Here is a 13,470-nt window from a genome sequence, read left to right on the forward strand (position 1 = left end):
CACCATCTTTCAAGTGTGCATCAAAAGGCGGTAGATCCTGGCTGAAACGGCCAGTCCAAGTTATAGTATATTTATTACCCATGTCAGCTTTTGACTAATCTTGCTAACACATGCCCCTGTATATATACACAACAGCCATGCATGTAACACATAGTGAGGTCCCCTCACAGTCTGATAACTGAAGTTCACTCACACAGCGGGAAATCTTGAACAGCATCCAGAATCAACCATACTTTTTACTTGAAATATTTCCAAGCTACCATTTGCACTGAATAGCTTCGACAGAGTAAGCAAATTTACTACAATCAGTTCTTTGTGATGACTGAGGGATTGCATTTCTGTCAATTAAAAGGGGGAATGTTGTGAATTATGATGAACTTGGCCAACTAATTGGATTATCATCTTTAGCGGGGCATAGATCTTCAATTCTGAAAGCTCACTTCAAAGATATCGTTCGAGCTATAATAATAATCATTTTACTTCCTTTTACTAAAACTTTTTTCCTTAATTTAAAAACCACTTTGTTGTCTCTAATTTTTTTATGTGCACACTTTTGTAGAACTAATTTGGTGCAACATCATCTGTTTCTGCAATACGCTGACATTTTTACAATGCATTCTAAAGTGCATAAAAGAAAACAATGCACATAAAAATTATTATCGCAAGGAATTTTTGTGCAGATGAAAATCTTGGGAGGATGGAATGCAGGTCTTGAAACGTATCAAGTACAAAACACTAATGATATAAATGTCTCCTCTGTGTTCACTGCTGTAAAATCCAAAGCAACTCCATTATTCCTACTCATTTCAATTACAGCCAACTGTTGGCTTCTCAACACACGAAAATGCAGACATAAGCCTAATTAACAGCTTCTTCAAAGGTTTAACAAAGTAATACCCTGCAATCTAGTGCATTTAGTCAGTGGTACATTTTTAATTAGGCCAAAAGAGAATTACTTATTATTCAAAGAGAGATAACTCACACATAGTTTTAACTTAAGGTGGCTCTATACACCACTTTTTGATGACGAAGTATGCAAAAAAGTAAATCTGTAAGCATGCAATTCTGGTACTGGCTGATTTAAACTGAGGCGAATTGTGTTGGGACCGCTCTTTTGAAAAATTTATTATTATGAATAGATTTAATTTGATAACTGGAAAATTCATTACTTACAAGTAATGTCGAATGTTACACCTTCACGTTGTGTCGTATTATTTATCGAAATAAACAATAAAATCAAGTAAAATTTTTTGAATACTTTCTTTCCCATCATCGACATCTTACATCGTGGCGCAGTGGGTTAGTGGGCTTACTACAAACCTGTAGGTCATGAGTTCGAATCCCGTTGAGGACAATAAAATGTTTAACTTTCCAAAATTTTCTGAAACGTATTTTTTGGTTGTAGGAAATTTGCTTCATCTCAGAAATGAAAAGTCCCCAAGGTGTTTGGACCTTGGGACTTAGGAATGATAACTCTTACCTGAGGAACTTTCATACCAAATAAAATTTAAAATATTTTTTGTGTTTATTTGCAATGATTTTCATTAAATTTTTTATGTCACATTTATTAAAATACATCTTCTTATAAGATCAAGCAGCTTTTTCAGATGATTTGTCAACAGAGTAAGAAAATATGAAAAATTATGTTTTGGGGAAATACTAAAACAAGTTGCAATAATAACATTTTTGAATGCTAAGAAGTGTTATATCTTTTTTAGGTGTCTGAAGGATATATCCATCATATGACAAAATTTTTTTCTCAATTTGTTAATAGTTAACTTTTTAAAAATTATTTTACAAAAACACGAAAAAACATTAAAAAATTCTTTAAAAATACCTATAGTATCCCTATCATCATTTTAATATTTGATAAGTATATGTTTTGTGGTCTTCTATTGAAAATAGGAATAAACTGTGGGTGTATAGAGCCACCTTAACACTAGTTCTGTTTCTTCTTCATTCAATTGTGGTTAATTACAAATTCATTGTACCAATATATCATCAAATCAATTTCATATCGGGGCTATTCAAAACAAATTTCAATATATAATTGTTTACCAATCAAAATAAGTAATAGGAAAAATGTCAAGAGTTCAAAAGGTCAAACAATTATTCATTATAATCCCAATAGTGACTAGTCCAATGATTGGGTAGTAAAATTGGCAATCAAATTGTGCTTAAATCAAATTGTGCTTGAATCAAATTGTGCTTGAATCAAATTAAGCTTACATCACATCAAAGATTTTTTAAAATCTATAAAACATTATGAAATTGAATGTATCAATTATGAAATCATTAATAAATCCCCCACCCCCTTAACTTAAATGAAAAAGAATCCAAATTTGTAAGAATGAAAGAAAATTGGTAACAGAAATTAACAGTATTTTTACCTTATTTCTTCCAACAGGTTTTCCCCCTCACTGACAGTGTTGATGGCGGACTCTATGGTGATCTCCCTTTGCTGATTGAACTGGTCAAGCAGCTGTTCTGCCCCTTCCACCGTGTCAGCTATCTCTGAGCTCTGTAACTCCTGCTGTAGGTCCTCCAGCCAGGATGTCAACTGGAAGATAGGCACACATCTCTTTGTATTGTTATGTTCTGTATATTTCCATAGTTGTACCAATTATGTTCTTCCATTTTTTTCTAATACTGCAGATTTCTTATGATTTATGCAAAGTACTTAATTCCATGATTTGATTGATTTGTATCAAATCACGAGGATTGAAAATCTCAAGTGCCCAACATTTGTTGTGATATCACATACCGTCAATAACAATTAATAAAAATAAAAGTGAAATTTTATAATTGGCAAGGAGCATTTCCCACCAATTTACATTGGGTTGGTTTCAATATTTTCATTTTGAGGCCATCATATTTTGAACCTCTTCCCCAATGGGAATAAAAATCAGAGGGGGGTTCCCATAGGGAAACTTTTAAAACTAAAATTCTGAAAATTTCCTATTCTATTAAAAGAAAATAAGAACATATTACTTTAAGTAGACTACAAAAGAGTTACATTTTTCTTCACTTGATCAAGTTAAGTTTATTTCTATTCATAAAAATAAACTAATTTCATAAACTGACGAGATTTCTGTTTACATGTACTGGTAAATAATAAAAATAGAAATCAAATCCATTCATCTGATATTGATTGACAAAATTATGAATTTCCTGTCAAAAAGGATCAAGGTTATTTCCTCTTTGTCAAATAAGCACCAATTTAATCACATATTTTATCAGACCCTACCTCATGAACGTGTGTGTAGAAATCAACGGCCATTTGAATGGTGGCCTTACGCCGCTCCAGGGCGGTCAGAAAGTTGCCCATTCTCTGCTGTAAATCCTGGGCCTCGCGGTAAATCTCCTTGGGGTCACACTCTCCTGTGTGGGCAAGCTCATCAGCAGCTGATAAAAGCTTGTCAGCATTGGTGATGGTATTCTAAAAAGAAGGATAACATATTGTATGATATGAAGAAAATGAAATTGGACAAAAAAAGTTATAACATCTAAAAGCTTTTCTAAAACTTACTTTAGCGACGGTTTCAAAATGTTGGTGACTCTTCTGCAGGGCTTTACTTCTTTGAAGACTTCGACCAATTGAGGTATTTTTCTTAAGAAAGACATCTCCATGGTTTTCTAACCAATCTATAACCTATATTCAAACACACAATTCCACTTCATTACATCAATAAATCATTTGAAAAATTCTACATATCAGAAGCCGAATAAACTGTTGCATATTTACTGTGAACATTTCTCTCTTGGAATGATTTTCACCCTAAGATAGAGCTCACACAAGATTGATTCCAGCAGTTACCTGTTTCACGTCCTGCTGGAACAGCCTCAGTCCAAGTCTCTGGTGAAGTTTCACTCTCTTTGAATGCCACATCTGTTCCAAGTGTCTCTGGTGTGCTAACACCTATAAATGTGGTGTGCAAATATTGTATATATCTTCCACAAAACCAATTACATTAATAACTATTGATTTTCAACAATACGTTGCATAATAAAACACTTGAGTATTAAAAAAACCCAACTTAGATCCTGTATCTTGAAATTTTCTTCATTTAATGAAATGCTAAGCAATTACGAATAACTTACATCATGGATGACATCCAGCACATGTCCTGATGCTTCAGAGTAGTCTGCCTTGGCGGTGATACTGTTGATGCTGCTAGAGGTCACTGGTGTCTGCAATGTCTCCAACAGCTGCTTTCCATCTCGACAAACCTTAAAATAGATCCAAAGTCAAAAATGAGGAAAATTTCAACATGAAAATACTTGTACATGCATTTTATCATGTGAAGGAAACTATTTTAATTACCAATCACATATGACCTGATCCACACTTGACCTACACAAATCAATCATAAATTAATAAATTGAAACCTATATACATTGTCCTGCACTTGATATTAACAAGCCCAAGTTATACGATTAACTACAATCTCATGCTAAATCATTTAAGAGCTTGACTAACACGTAAAGTTGACAGAAGAAAAGATGAAATAGAGTTGACAAAGTGTTGGATGAGATATAGTTGATAGAGTGATACAGTGTTAGATGAGATAGAGGTCAAAGAGAGCAAGATGAGATAAGTTAAATGAGTGCTATTTGAGATATAGTTGACAGATGATAAAAAAGAGTTAACAAAGAGCTTGATGAGACAGAGTTGACAGAAGAAGAGATAGAGATGAAAGAGTGCTATTAAATGAGATAATTTGACAATGCTAGGTGAGATAGAGTTGACTGTGCTAGATGAAATAGAGTTTACAGAGAGCTAGACGAAATAAGTTGACAGAGTGCTAAATGAGATAGAGTTATCAGAGAGCTATATGAGACAGAGTTGAGAGCTAGATGAGATAGAGTTAACAGAGAGCTATATGAGAGATAGAGTTGACTGTGCTAGATGAGATAGAGTTGACAGAGAGCTATATGAGACAGAGTTGAGAGCTAGATGAGGTAGAGTTGACAGAGAGCTATATGAGATAGAGTTGAGAGCTAGATGAGATAGAGTTGACAGAGAGCTATGAGATAGGGTGTGTAGAGGTAAGGGACACTCACATCGGTGTAGCACTGTGAGATGACTTCAGTCAGGTTCTGGTGCTGCTGTAGAGCCATCTCCAGGTCCTCTATCTCCACAGGGATGTGGTCATCTTCACAGGCTTGTCTCCAGCCAGCCACCTGGGCAAGGTACTGTAAGTAAAACTACTTGATTAGAAGCAAGTTCAAAGGTTGAATATTGTATGAACAAAACAACTACCTGAGGTACATACTTCAGGTTCAAACCTCATAAAAAATTTACTATACATGGAAAAAAGTGAATTGCCTAAATCGGTTTTCATTTATTACAAGATCATGAAAATCCAAAATTAGAGGAAACAATTACTACACTTTTCTTTTCTAAGAATGAAAAAGTTTACTACATATTACATTTGTCAGTGCGAATGAGTGGGTGTCTATACTAAAATCAAACCTTTCCTAGAAATCAGTCTAGCCTTTCAATGGATCAATGGATAGCACGATTTACACATTCACTTCTGAAAGGTTACGTAAGGACGTTTGTTTGAATTTTGTTCCTAGCTTGATACAAGTTGCTTCAGTACCTTACACTATGTGGTATTAACCACTTGGTGATTTCCTGAATACTGCCGTTTATAAATTTTTTCATACTTGTATTTACATTTTGCGTAACATAAGCTTTTTGGGGAATTGAAACACTTCAGAGTGAGTTTCAAAAGTAAACGTACTCTGCACTTTGCGGTCAACAATTACCTCCTGAAAGAATTTTCCCAAGTATGCACTTGTCTTATATGGATTGTATAGCCAAATCAATTATCAGACATCACATTTAGCTTATTTTGAATTTTTTTTTTTATTTTACTGAATGAGATATCCAGCATGTATGTGTAATACTGTTTAGAGTAATAGCGTAATACAGACTGTATTTTTGTGTGCTTTTCTATTTATTTTTTTGGAGGGGGGGGGGGTGTCTGGGCAGCACCATGTAAAGGTCTATAAACTAATTTCAATGACCAACTTTGAAACAACAAAAAGGATGAATCACTTAAGGACATTTACAAACTGTGACAAAATAGATGTTAAAAATGGACATATTTTTTTTAATTGTAGGAATTGCCAATGTCTTATTTACAACTTTATGTAATTACATTTACAAAGAATGAAGTCGTTTTTCATAGGTAGGGGTCATTACATTTTCTTAAATCCCCTTAGGATGAGGATGCCCACTTTTTTAAAAGACTTAATACCGGTACATAGTCAGTGCATGTTTGTCTATTGCTCTCCTTTTAATGGTAGTTGTATATTTATATATATATAAGCTTATGTCAAAAGGAGATTATAGACAAACATGCCCACATGGTTACATAAAAACAGACAAAAAAGTGTTTTATAATGATGTCGCTTTCTCTGTTGTAAACAGTATACTTTGACCTGTTGAATATTATAATTCACCATGTGATTTCTAAGCCCAGGTAACTTGGTGAATTCAAGAGTCCTGTCAGGTGTTGTGTAAGGTAGCACGCATTCTGCTAGGCAGTATTATTTGTCTGCTAGGCAGTATTATTTGTCTGCTAGGCAGTATTATTTGTCAATACCTATTTCAATTCATTCCAATCGAGTGATGGTTTCTTCATTTCTCTGAGATACATGTATCTTTAAGAGATTATTAGTTCTGTGCATTACTGATCAATTTACTTGATAGTTCTTTTCGAATACGTAAGATTTTAATAACATCAGCTACTGGTTTATGATCATCAATTGCTTCTTGTACTGACCAATATTATATGTTATATATTATTTTTTGAGAGAGAGAGAGAGAGAGAGAGAGAGAGAGAGAGAGAGAGAGAGAGAGATTATAGTACCAATATTTTCATTTTAGACAACTCATTACAATATTAGATCAACTCTCAATGCATATTTATGATTCTTATCTTCAATCAAGGGCAGACAAATCTAAATTCAAGATATTTGCAGAGCAGGAAGGATAAGAAAACAATGAATTATTTTATTGCAACACAGTTTAAAACCATTATCTAACAATAAATTTCTATTGGAAATGGTCCAAATTCATTAAACATATGACTTGAAGTAAAATTGAGCAAGAAATAAACATAACAATAGTGACCAAAAAAGGACCCAAAATGCAGTGTTTAGTGCAGTCATCCTTCTTGTTTGATTAATTGAAAGATTTGACACTAAGGTTATCCTTTCCCCAGCCAAATTAATATTAAAGTGTTGTTATTACTGATATCTTAAAGATGGTGTTTGTTTTTCAGACTTTTCCAATAAAATAATAATCACAACCAAAAGAAATATTACTAGAGTGTTTATTTTAAACTATTTATTGCATTTTTGCCAAACCCATTCTTAGTTATGAAAAACATTGGAAAAGTGAAGCTTTGTGTAAAAGAACTACATATACTAGGAATATAATGTAGAAATGCCCCAACATTTTCTATTTAAATAAATTGCATGTATGGTTTATTTTTTTTTTCTTTTCAAAGTTAGGATTAAGTACTTTGTATAAACCTGCTTTTGATTTCATCATTTCTTGTAAGATAAATTTAGCTAGATATTCATGGAAAACAATAAGTTTTTGGTACTCCTTAATTGTTATTCATGTTAGAATATGAGGAAAACCTTGAAGAAATTGTGTGAAATTTTATCAAAATCATTTTTTGATGGTGTAGCAAAAGACTTCCACTTAATAAGTGTTCATTTGTATATAATTACAAAAAAGATGTATGGAAAGGTATCGGTAGGGCGTTTGAATTCAACACCTTTACCATAAAGATTTAATCAGATGTTCCATGTTCGTTTACCACTCAGCCAAAATCATTACCATTGTAATGGACATATTATTTCATTCGATTCTATGCACTAATACATGTAAGCTGGAAACAATTCTCAGTAATTTTTGATAACTTTTGATCCTATGTCTCTTAAAGTTTTATAGGCTACTAGTATTTTGAAGCTATTTTGTATGATGAAGAAGGACCTCACCTGTTCGGCTTTTTTGTAGAAGTTTACTGACATGTTCAACACCACACTACGATCCTCCACCGCTGCTGCTAAGCTTTTCCACTCCCTCTCTAACTGACCCGCCTGCATGCGGATTGTGTTTGATGCATAATGTCCGGCATCACACAAGCGCTGGGCCATTCCCAGGATTCTCTTGATGTTTACATAAACATTCTGAAATATATGTACCGGAAGTTTCAATATCCAAACTATTGTTCATCATTTCCTCATTCATGGAGCAGTTTTAGAATCTGCACACGAATGTTTTAAGTGTTAATTTAGAAATAGGGTCATTTAATTTCTCAGCCTGCAATCTTCAATTACGTTCGAAAAATACTCCTCTTCATTTAGTGAATGGAAATCTTAAAGACATCAATGGTTTAGTTCTTCCTTGTTTTTCTAGGAAAACAAACTGAAGAGCTTCAAGTATTCTCATTAAATTGAGGATATTTTTTACTTTCAATTTACTTCCTTATTGTCAAATCATATTAATAAATGACATTCATAAATTTATGCCAAATATCAACCATTTAAACGATATGCAAGTTAAAAAAAGATCACAGTTTCACAAAATGTTTCTGTGACCTATTTTTAACCCAAAATCTCATATCCTCGATCAACAGAGAGAGACAGGTAAAACACAAGACATCTTTCCAAACATTCTACGCGTTTTATTTCTATTGAATTCAATATAGCTGATTGGGATCTTTTAGAAAAGAACTGATGTTTTCATCAATAGGACTTTGATAATAATTAATGAAATTAATAAAATAATAAATGAGTATCAGTAAGTCATAGGTAACAAATAATTCTACCTCCATCCCAATTGGAATGTCAAATACCTAGCTACATAGTACATCTGTAACACACCATTTTGTGATGTCATGGTGGGTAACAAATACATACCACAGCACTATTGGCAAACTGGGTGTGTTCACTGTTCAGTTCTACGGCCATCTGGTGGGAGTTTCCAATCTCAGTGTAATTGACCAAGAATAAATCTCTGTTGTTGGCAATCCAGTCAAACATCTACAGAAGTTAAAATTCAAATGAAGTTACTGAATTCTTTTTGAAACACACCATTTAATTGGTTTTAAAACTGTCATCACCATAGGATTTGCATCAAAAGTGTATTAAAAGTATTAAAGTATATCTGCTTAATATATCTGGCATTATATTAAATTTTCATACAACTTAATATTTTGTATCAATATTGTACAACTTTTGGGTTGAAAAAAATTCAAAGAATTTATTTTATTTTATTTTCATTCACTGTGTTGAAACCGTCAATATTTTGAGGTTAATAAAAAGTTACCGTAACTACATGTTTAAACTAATGTTATACATGTATAACTTAATAACCACTCAAAGGAATATAAAGATTTCAGTGAATGGTTTACTGCTTAATCAGAGTGATATTACTTCTTTCAATGCAGTGTATAAATATTTGTTTTCCTTTGGACTGAAATGTCACAGTTCCATTGGTTTAAACATGACATGTGACTGCCAGATATATCTCTGTCTGTTAAGTGAGAATCGGTATTCAGCAATATGGCTGGTGCTTCACCTAGTCATCACGACATTTGGATAATATTTAATACAGAAAACGAGTTCTGTGAGTTTTTAAAAAAAAACATTTGGAGTAGTTGCCCTTTAAAGTAACTTTTAAATAAGAGTAGTTGCCCTTTGAATTGATGTCACATTGGTGCATATGGAGCAGAATAAAATGGCAGCATTGAGATTTGCTCAAACTTTTGCAGATCGAGGAAAGAAAGAAAACGATGAAAATTGAATAACAACAATACACTGTAAGTAAACAAGGGTGTAATCTATTGGTCGAAACTTACATCGACCTAAGAAAAAGCACGTAATGATCATGATGATATCAGACTCAAATTCCCATAGAAGACGATTTGGTTATTTCTTTTAGCTAACGTACTAACATACATTAACAATAATTTAGCGAATTTGACTTACTTCTTATAATGAATTTATCAATTTGTTAAAAGCAAAATGTAAATATAAACAATAAAATGATTTCTTTAATGATTCATGTGGGTAATGAAGGAAGCGACCATTGCAGAAAAAAAATTACATAACCCGCTAACGCATTTTATTGTTTAAATATTTCTGTAGTCAGTCAGTAACAAATCTATTGTACGTAAGCATAAACAATTCAAGAACACTTTTTAAACCACATACAAATGGTGTCCAAACATGTGTACTGGCATCTACTGAAAAATCTTAGCTAGATACCGCATATAATTATAAAATCTTTTTAAAGAACCAAACTTTCAAGTCTTCAACATTGCAGTATACATCATTTTTTTCCTACTCGTTATTTAAACAACTTGCATTGATTGGCTGAAAATAATCTGGCAGACAAACCAGGAATAAATGGCACTTAAATCCTTATTTTTAACAAATCAACAAAGGAACTATGCATGTGTTTTCAAGATACAGTTTTGAAAATCTAAACCAGGAAAAACATTGAGGCCAACTAGCTCAATTATCAGATGTTTAGCATTCAATTTGTTGTACATGTATTGGTAATATCATGTGAAGGATGGGCATGCTAAGGACTTATTCATATTGTTTAAGATCACTGTTGATATAAAACTCTTTAATTTTTTTTCGAAGTACATGTAAAAAATGTATGTACAGGAAAATTATTCTGATTGTTATATTTGTTACTTTGCATTTTGACAAGAATTTTGGATAGAAATAAAAATAAACATGACCAAATATGTCGACAAGACAAAATTTTAGCTCTGCAATGCAATCAAGTTGGGCAAGGAATTATTTGTCAAAAATCAGCTTACTGCTATATGTCTCGATTCTTATGTAATAGATAATATCAAAGAAAAGAGAATTTAACAAAAAAATTTAAGCAATTTCAAGGTCAATTACTCTACAGAAATAACAAATATGAAAAACTCAAACTTGGTGAATTTTTGGTCATCAGTATAATACTGTGTGTAAAAGTTCTTGGGTCATAGTTAGCTTGGTACCCAGTGTAAACAATATTAAATAAACCATGTTGTGAAAATTCTTTCTTTCAGCCCCTTGGACCGCTTGTTAAATTTTACCTCATAAAAATTTCTGGTAGTAGCATTATACAATTAAACACATTTTATATGCATAGAAAGTCAGGAGCAATATTTTATAAATGTAATATGTTTCAAATACAAGCTACGGGTAATACCTTCTCTACATCTTCCTCAAATATCCTCTGCTGTAGGCACTGCTCGAGGCGTAGACGTTTGACCTGCCACAGCTGGTTCAGGTGTTGTTTGGTGCCGTGCATCCTGTCCAGGAGCTGCGAGATCTGGGGCACGGAGCTCTGGAAATCAGCTGTTCCGGAGATCACAAACCTCCGACCTTCAACAGACACAGGACCCTATTAGTTTTCTGATACTTATACCTAATACAGGTGGGTGGATATTGAAATGAATTACTGACATGAAATCATTGGTAAAAATTTATTTAATATAATGACTGTGTTATACAGTATGTGCACTGTTTAAAAGACCTGATACCTTTAATGAGGGCCATAGAATGATACACAGTTTACAGGCCAACATTGAACATGTTAGAGATGTTCAAAATACACATAAGCACTCTAGTCTTCATGGATATTATATTTACTTTCATTAAACATCAGAGACATTCAAAGTAAAATTACTTAAAATTTGAAAGAATTGTAATAAATTACATCTAATAAGTACAATTTTGATGACAATGTATCTCTGTGAGACTGCCAGAAAAATCTTGACTATAAAGCATTTAGCATTGCTTTTCTACGAAGTATCATGGAAAGCATTATAGCATTATTTCTTTCCTTTCAAAATAAATAAGTACTGTAAAACAGGCATGTACTGAGGCAAGGAATCTAAGACATCACGTTAAATATAAGTGGTACTTCATTGCTTACATTATTTTTATTTGAGAATAAATATTTGGTCATTCTTCTTCATTATCTAAGCTTGGAATAAATACTCAATATCAAACATGCTTTATCCATAGAATGGATGTTACTTAGCACTAGCATCATATAAAGCATCTTGATTAAAATAATAAGTAAAGTTTTATTTGGTTCAAAAAAGTTGTACCAGTATTTCTTGAAAAGTATCTCATACCCTTGTTTATGATGAAGAAGACAGGAAATGCAATAGTACATTATTAAACAGGCTTGCAAAGACTGAAATATGCCAATTGATATTAACCATCCAATGAAAGGTTATAAAAGATGAAGCATTTAGGCATAACCTATAGGATATATGTTTAAATAAAGAAACAAAGTAAAGTATCAGGGAACCAAGGAATAAATTCATTAAATGAATAAATACCATAGCAGCTTACATCTCTAAAAAATTCACACAAGTTCAATGTCAATTGCTGAAAATGTTCAAAGAATGCTTTAGATATAGACATCACTTTCATTACTATAGTATTTCTTAGCTTGATTTGTTTTGCTTGCATGGCTTTATGGTCCATTATAATGCATGTTCCAACTTTAAAAAGGTATCTTTTTCTTCAAATAAATATATAACTAAACCTGTTGCTCATGTTCCTCTGAATTCAACTAATGCAAAACAGAAATATAGTGCATTAAAAAATCCATCAGAAATCTAAACCCTATGAGTTCTAATGCATACTGATCTTCCCTATATTCCAAAAAACATCCCTAATTTTCCACATTTTTGGCCCAAGTCCCAGTACTACAATGAAGTGTTACAGCTCTGCTCTGTGTTTTTGGTTTAAAAAAAAGTTGATACTAATATTTCTTTGGTTTTATCTTCTCATGGGAGATGATGATTTGATGATGAAGAGTTAGCCTTTCAATGCAACTAAATTTTCCTACAGAATTTCTTGTGCAAATGTAAAACACTCAAACAGAAAACACTTTTCAGTGCATTACAAAGCAGGACAATATATACCCTTCACCCCATGTTGACCTACCATGCTGCTGTCCCTCCCCCGTGATTTCCTGTAAGATTCTGTGTCCCTCCATTGCCAGCTGTTCCACAGGGGCCATCTGGACCCGCCTCTTCAGGTGGTTGTGTTCCTCCAGGCGGTACTGGGCACCACTCAGGTCCTCAGGAAGCTCAGGATTGGTCAGAATCTCACCAAGGTCATCCAACTTGTCTAGCAGGTCTAGAGCCTTCCATATGAATTCTTCAAGCATCTAAATATGCAAAAATATGGACCTTCAGAACATGATGATCGCTATATTTTCTCTCTTCTCCTCTTATCCCATGGAAATCAATTCATTTTTTAACTAGTAATAATTATAGTTTAAAATGTCTATTCATTCCTTATAACAAAATTGATTTGGAAAAAGCATACATGTTGCATGAAACGATATTACTTAAACAGAATTGTTGTGGCTCAAAATCTTCGTGTTTTTAAATCAAATTTGGTATA

General features: G+C 32.9%; 1 protein-coding gene across 4 annotated transcripts in view; it reads right to left on the reverse strand.

Moving 5' to 3' along the window:
• Positions 1 to 13,470, reverse strand: part of LOC128156088 (triple functional domain protein-like) — a 76,489-nt gene that overhangs the window by 59,519 nt on the left and 3,500 nt on the right. For 3 of the 4 annotated variants that reach the window (XM_052818086.1, XM_052818087.1, XM_052818089.1), the window contains exons 7-16: positions 13,006 to 13,231; positions 11,249 to 11,424; positions 8,950 to 9,072; positions 8,026 to 8,217; positions 5,065 to 5,196; positions 4,102 to 4,230; positions 3,818 to 3,919; positions 3,530 to 3,652; positions 3,248 to 3,439; positions 2,391 to 2,560 (exon numbers count right to left, since the gene is read on the reverse strand). In XM_052818086.1, the coding sequence (XP_052674046.1) occupies positions 2,391 to 2,560; positions 3,248 to 3,439; positions 3,530 to 3,652; positions 3,818 to 3,919; positions 4,102 to 4,230; positions 5,065 to 5,196; positions 8,026 to 8,217; positions 8,950 to 9,072; positions 11,249 to 11,424; positions 13,006 to 13,231 (1,565 nt within the window). Of the gene's footprint in view, positions 1 to 2,390; positions 2,561 to 3,247; positions 3,440 to 3,529; positions 3,653 to 3,817; positions 3,920 to 4,101; positions 4,231 to 5,064; positions 5,197 to 8,025; positions 8,218 to 8,949; positions 9,073 to 11,248; positions 11,425 to 12,392; positions 12,410 to 13,005; positions 13,232 to 13,470 lie in introns of those variants that run through there. The other variant, XM_052818088.1, reaches the window with a different exon arrangement.

Source organism: Crassostrea angulata, chromosome 7, assembly GCF_025612915.1.
Source record: "Crassostrea angulata isolate pt1a10 chromosome 7, ASM2561291v2, whole genome shotgun sequence".
In the NCBI taxonomy this organism is placed as follows: Eukaryota; Metazoa; Mollusca; class Bivalvia; order Ostreida; family Ostreidae; genus Magallana; species Magallana angulata.